Raw genomic sequence first — 6789 nt, 5'->3', positions numbered from 1 at the left:
CGGCGGGCGCCGGCCCGCCGGCGGCGCCTCGCCATTGTCCCTGACCAGCAGCAGCAGCCTGTGCTTGGCGGCGTCGCGCTCGCTCAGCGGCCTGGCGGTGCACGCCTCGCCATTGTGCGCCCACACGCCGAACAGCCCGGGCTCCGTGGCCTTGAGCAGCTGGTACGACAGCCAGGCGTTCTGGCCCGAGTCGCCGTCCACCGCCACCACCTTGGTCACCAGGTAGCCCGCCTCGGCCGCCCTGGGCACCAGCTCGGTGCAGGGCGCAGAGCCGTTCTGCAGCGGGTAGAGCACGAAGGGCGCGTTGTCGTTGGCGTCCAGCACCAGCACGCGCACCAGCGCCTGGCTGCTGAGCGCGGGCGAGCCGCGGTCTGCCGCGCGCACGCCGAACTCGAAGGCGCGCAGGGCCTCGTAGTCCAGCGACCTGAGCGCGAACAGCTGGCCGTTGTCGGCGTTGATGGACACCAGCGAGGCCAGGGCCAGCTGCGGGTCGTGGGGCGGCAGCAGCGAGTAGGTGACCTGGGCGTTGGTGCCCGCGTCTGCGTCTGTGGCGCTGATGGTTCCGATGTGCAGGGCGGGGCTGTTGTTCTCGCGGACCAGCAGGGTGTAGGAGGCCTGGGTGAAGGCGGGGGCGTTGTCGTTGACGTCGGAGACCAGCACTGTTATGCTGTGCTCTGTGGTCAGCCTGGGTGTCCCCAGGTCGGTGACGGTGATGGTGATGTTGTACTCGGCTTGGCTCTCTCTGTCCAGCGGCCTTTCTGTTACCAGAGTGTAGAAGTTCTTGAAAGTAGGTTTTAGAATGAATGGCAGATTATCTGGAATAGAGCAAATCATCTTTCCATTGTCTCCAGAATCTTTATCTCTGATTCGGAAGATGGAGACTACAGTCTCAGGAGCATTTTCTGGAATGGAGTTAGTGAGTGAAGATATGGTCAATTCCGGGGCGTTGTCGTTCACATCCACCACCTCTATGACTACAGTGCCTTTCCCAGAAAGGCCTCCTCCATCTGTGGCCTCAATTTCCACACGATAAGACTTAATTTTTTCAAAATCCAATTTCTTTTTCAGACGTATTTCTCCTGTGACTTCATTTATCCAGAAAGTTTCCTTAATTTCCTCTGATGCTTGAAACAAACCATAGGAAACACTCCCGTAGTTTCCAGTGTCTACATCCTTAGCTAAGACGCTAAGGATTGGGGAATCGAGGGGGCTGTTTTCAGGGACCTGTACTTCATATGGGGTGTGCACAAACTCAGGAGCATTGTCATTGACATCCATGACTAGGATTCGAACCATTACTGTCCCAGACCTAGGTGGAGACCCACCATCCAGTGCCATGAGGGTTAAGCTGAACTCAGCCTGCTCCTCTCGATCCAGGGCTTTGTCTTGTACCAAATCCGGGTATTTCTTGCCCTCACTATGATTTCGTGTGAGAACGTGAAAATGAGAATTTGGGCTGACTGTGTATTTTTGAATCCCGTTGCTGCCCACATCTAGGTCCTGTGCTGATTTTAATGGAAATAGAGTTCCTGGCTGGCTGTTTTCTGGTATTTTCAACTGCACTTCCCTATCAGGGAATACTGGAGAATGGTCATTTATGTCCTGGATTGATAATTCTCCTTGAAAAAATTGCACTGGCTTTTCCAGGAGCACTTGGAAATGCAGTACACACGGTTCAACAGGGCCACATACCTCTTCCCTGTCTAGTTTCTCCCTCAGAAGCAAATCTCCAGTCTGACGATCCAGCAGCAAAAGCTGCTTGTCCTCGTCAGACACCACCCGGGCTGACCGGGCAGTCAGTTCCCCAGTTCCCATGCCCAGATCTTTAGCCAGGTGGGCTACAAAGGAGCCACCCTCTGTTTCCTCCAGCACAGAATAACGAATAGACTCGGGGAGACCCGGAGAAAAGAACACCATCAAAATAAAGACTATCACTTGCCTGTTTGGATGAATTCTCTCTAGCTTCTCCATGTTGGAGTCCGGTGCTATCCAATCCCTTCAGCAACCACAAAAAGACCTGAGGCTTTCAATTCTGATTTCTTGCTTGGAGGAGTCGCCACAAAGTGGCTTTTAATCTTAAATATGTTTAGTATATTGCTGCCCAAACTGGGTGGTAACCCGTGCTGCTTGCAAAGCTTCTTGCGTGTCTTATTTTTATTTCATCTCACAACACAAAAGAATACGCGATCTTTTTTAGGGCTCTTAATTCACAATCTTAGCCTGCAGCGCCACCCTGCGTCGTAACTGAGAAATTATTTTCAAGTCAAAGTAACTTTTTCAAGTTTCCAAATGAAAGTCATTTTTAAAAGTGTACAGAACTTCCACAAATGTTATTCCATTACATACATGATCTAGAATAATTGTGATCATAAAGCAAGACGCTAAATCAATCTTGCCACACCCTTATCAGCGGAACTTTACAGAACATCATTTCCCTTTTGAATAATTGAACCAGGGAAAATAATTTGTCATAAAATTTCAATTAAATTAATCATAGTTATATCTGTTTATTTCAGACTATGAGGGCTTTATGATAATGCAAGAGTTTAGGTTGTTCTTTGCCATGTGGTCTAAAGGGGAAGCTCATTTTTAACTTCTATTTTCCTACACCAACGTGCAAATAGTAACACAATTTTAAAAAGCAGAATCTTGTGTATAGGCCACTTACAATATGGACACACATTAAATCTAGATAAAAGGCAAATGCCATTAGAATAGTAGATTTTTAGAACCTGGGAAGAAATGAAATGAGTTTTACAGATAAGAAAACAGAAGCTCAGAGTGACAGGACTTCATCATTTTGGTTGGCTATTATCAGGGTAATATCAAGACCAAATCAAGTGAGTTAAAACCATAGAATTTTTAAAAAGATAAAGTCTTTAAGCTGTACTTATTTACCTAGACACATGTAGTCTACCTATAACTTGTAATGTGTTTGCCTGTTACCACATTCATTCCTCGTATCTCAGGTATCATATTCTCTGACCAGCTGAGTTTGCAGAATACAAGAATCGCCCTCTTGACATTTTTTCACCTGTAGGTGAAGAGCGCCTTACTCCTTGTCTACATATATATATAGGGAAGGGAAGAGACTCATGTATAAAGTGGATTCCAACACAGTATGTAGCTGTTGTGATTACCCTGATATAGTTTTAAAAGGACTGGTACTACTGACACAGTTTATTTGTTAAAATTAATATATTTAATGGTGCACCCAAAATGTTAAGGTAACAGTAATAAACGGCTAATATCAGTGGTTTGTGGATCTGATTAGAAATTCCTAAAGTAGGAATTATCTTTTTAAATGTTCTGCTAAATAGATACATAAGTTGGCTATTTGAATGAGTCATAAAACAAACAATAATGCTAAATTTTAGTATCAGCTGACCTCTCAAACTTAAATCTATATTTACGTATTTATTTGTATAAGTATTTATTTTATTTAACATTATTATTTTTAATAATGAGCGAGACACAGAGAAAGAGGGAAAGTGAGAAAGCGAGTCGACAGGTCCGGGACTTGAACCGTGGTGAGCCATGTAAGAGTCCAGTGCCTTTAACCACAATGCTACCTGCTGGCCCCTTAACCCTGTATTAAAAGAAAAATCTCCTTGAAATGCAAATGTAGGAAGGATATAGTGAATAGAGTTTGACTTAAGGAACTTTTAATGGAATCTAAAATGATGTCTAATAATTTCTTCTGATATATATGAAATGAAAAGATGGTGTTGACATGCTTAATGTATCAACACATTCAAATGTCTAATATCTAATTTAGAATAAATCTTTTTTAAATTATTTATTTTCCATTTGTTGTTGTTATTATTATTGTTGTTGTTATTATTTAATGCGACCAGACAGAGACAGAAAGAGAGAAAGAGAAAGTGGGAGGGAGAAAGGGAAAGCAAGAAAGCAAGTCACCAGGTCTGGGACCCAAACTGTAGTCAGCCATGTGGGAATCCAGTATCCTTAATCACCATGCCACCTGCCAGCCCTAGGATAAATCTTTAAAATCAGAAATTTTGTTCTTTTTCAAGATTGCTTGGCTATTCTAGTCCTTTGCATTTCACATGACTTTTAGGGTCAGTTTGCCAATTTCTGCAAAAAAAGCAATGTGGAATTTTGATAGGGATTGCATTGGATCTTCAGACCAATTTGGAGGTACCACCATTTTAACAATATTAAGTCTTTCAATCCATGTACACTTTCAGTTTACTTAGGTCCCCTTTAATTTCTTTCTGTGATGTTTTGTAGTGTTCAGTGTTCAATTTCCCCACCTCTTTTAAGTTTATTCCTAGGTATTTGATTCCTTTTGATGCTGTCATAAAAATAATTTTTTTCCTTAATTTTATGTTTGGTTTGTTCAGTGGTGGTGTATAAAAACTACCATTAGTTTTGCATATTGATCTTGTATCCTGCAAACTTGCTGAACTTGTTTATTAAATTTAGTAGTTTTTTGGTGGATTCTTTAGGATTTTCTACATGCACAATTATGTAATCTGCAAATATAGTTTTATTTTTCAATCTGAATAACTACACTTCTATTTTCTTGTCTAATTGCCCTTCCTAGAACCTCCAGTGTAATGTTATACAGAAGTAGTAAGAAGAGATGCCTTTCTTCTATTCCTGATCCTTTGGGACAAGCTTTCACTCTTTCACCACCAAACACAACATTAGTTATAGGCTTTTACAGTTTGCTTTTATTAGGTTGAGGACATTCTACATTACTCCAGATTTGCTGAGTTTTTGTTTTGTTTTGTTTTAATCATGGAAAGGAACTGGACTTTGTAAAATGTTTTTTCTACATTTTGAGGTAGAAGCATGGTTTTGTCTTTATTCTGTTAATGTGGTGTATTGCATTAACTGATTTTCATACATAGAACAAATGTTGCATGCGAGGCTAAAAATACCACTTAATATAGTTCTTTTTATATGTTGCAAAAGATCGTTTGCTAATACTTAAAGAATTTTGCATCTATATTCATAATTTACATTGGTATCTAATTTTATTTCCTTGTATTATCTTTGTCTAGTTTTGTTAAAGTAATAGTGGCCTCATAGAATAAGCTGAAAAGTGGTTTCTGTTCTTCTGTGTTTTGCATAAGTTTGTCAGGAACTGGTGTAATTTTTTTAAATATTTGGAGGAGTTACGAGTGAAGCCTTCTGGTTCTGGGTTTTACTTTGTGGAGAGTACTTTGATTACTGACTCAACCTCTTGTTACAGGTCTAGTCTGATTTTTCTTTCTTTCTTGGTCAGTTTTGGCAGTTACTAGGTTTCAAGAAATTAAAATGTTTTATCTAGGTTTTCTAATTCATTGGCTTTAAATTGTTTACAGTATTCCCTTATAATGCCCCCTTTCCTTATGAAATAGGTTGTAATTCCCCTCTATTATTCTTGATTTTAGTAAATTGTATCCTTTTTCTTTCTTTCTTTTTCATTAGTCTAGATAAAAGTTTGTCAGTTTTGTTGATCTTTTCAAATCACCAGCTTTGGCTTAGCTGATTTTCTTTGTTGTTGTTTTTCAATTCTCTATATCATTTGTTTCCACTCTAATAATCCCTTTCTTCTGCTTGATTTGAGTATGCTTTCCATTTTCTAGGTTTTTAAGGTAGAAGTTTGGATTGATGATTTAAGATCTTTTTAAGGTATAAGTTCTTTTTAGCCATAATTTTCTCTGTAAGCCTAGGGTTTCTATCATTTATTTATTTCTTCCATGAGGGAGAGAGAGAGAGGCACCCTCAAAGGGTCTTTATACCATGATCCAACCTCAATCTCAGCCAGCTCAGATTATGGGCATATGCATGCATGCCTAGAATGCTCAGATGAGATTTTGGGTGTGAGCCCAGGACCTTTTCCATGTGGGTTCAGTTGTATTACCATTGCACCATCACCTGGCCCCTGAAGCATAGCTTTTCTTCCCTTCTACTGCCAGAGGATGCATGAATGCATGAGAAGTAGGAGAGAAAGTACCCTCTCCCCTCCACCCAATGTGGCCAGGTCAAGCCACAGTATTTTTTCCACTAGTTATATTTCCAGTCAGGATCCTGGGTACATGAACATGTGACTGGTGTGTAAACCACCAGGGCCAGGACCAAACACGGCTCAGCCATGTGGGATCCAGCTTCCTCTCCACAGCACTTAACTACCGCACTACATGGCTGGCCCAGTATAGCTTTTACTACAACTTACAATTTTTTGTATGCTTTTTAATGTTTATTTACTTTAGAGTATGTTATAATATCTATTGCTATTTCTTCTTTGACCCATTTGTTATTTAAAATGTATTGTTTAATTTTTACATATCTGTGAATTCCCTAAATTTCTTTCTGCTACTGCTATCTGATCTCATCCTATTGCAGTTGAAGAATATACATTGTGTGATTTCAATCATTTTAAGTTTTTTGAGACTTTTCATGTTCTAACCTATTATATTATAGAATGCTCCATATGCACTTGAGAAGAATGGGTATCCTGCTGTTGGTGGAGTGTTTTGTTAGGTATACTTAGTTTACAATGTTGTTCAAGTCTTTTCTTTTGCTTGCCAATATTAGGTTTAGTCGTTATATTTATTACTGAAAGTGGTGATATTAAAATCTTCTGATTGTTGAATATTGCAGGGAGAGAAATAGAGAAAATATCTACCAATGGGGTATGTCACACCACAACCACTTCTATTTTTTTTCTTTCTTTTTAAATTTTATTTATTGTTATTATTATTCAATTTGACTAGAGAGAGATGAGAGAGGAAGAGAGGGACAGTGAGAAAGCATGCCATCAGATCCAGAACT

The 6789-nt window shown here is 40.4% G+C and overlaps 1 protein-coding gene across 1 annotated transcript in view; it reads right to left on the bottom strand.

Moving 5' to 3' along the window:
• The window catches only part of PCDHB4 (protocadherin beta 4), a 3463-nt gene extending 1091 nt beyond the window's left edge, over positions 1–2372 (bottom strand). Inside the window, exon 1 of the mRNA XM_027774840.1 lies at positions 2–2372. Within this exon, the coding sequence (XP_027630641.1) occupies positions 2–1971 (1970 nt within the window). The 5' untranslated portion in view covers positions 1972–2372. The remainder of the gene's footprint in view (position 1) is intronic.
• Positions 2373–6789: the final 4417 nt, after the last annotated feature.

This window comes from Tupaia chinensis, unplaced genomic scaffold (assembly GCF_000334495.1).
Source record: "Tupaia chinensis unplaced genomic scaffold, TupChi_1.0 Scaffold000484_1, whole genome shotgun sequence".
Classification (NCBI taxonomy): Eukaryota; Metazoa; Chordata; class Mammalia; order Scandentia; family Tupaiidae; genus Tupaia; species Tupaia belangeri.
Note: the sequence above shows the minus strand (reverse complement) of the source record. Positions and strands in the feature narration are given on the sequence as shown.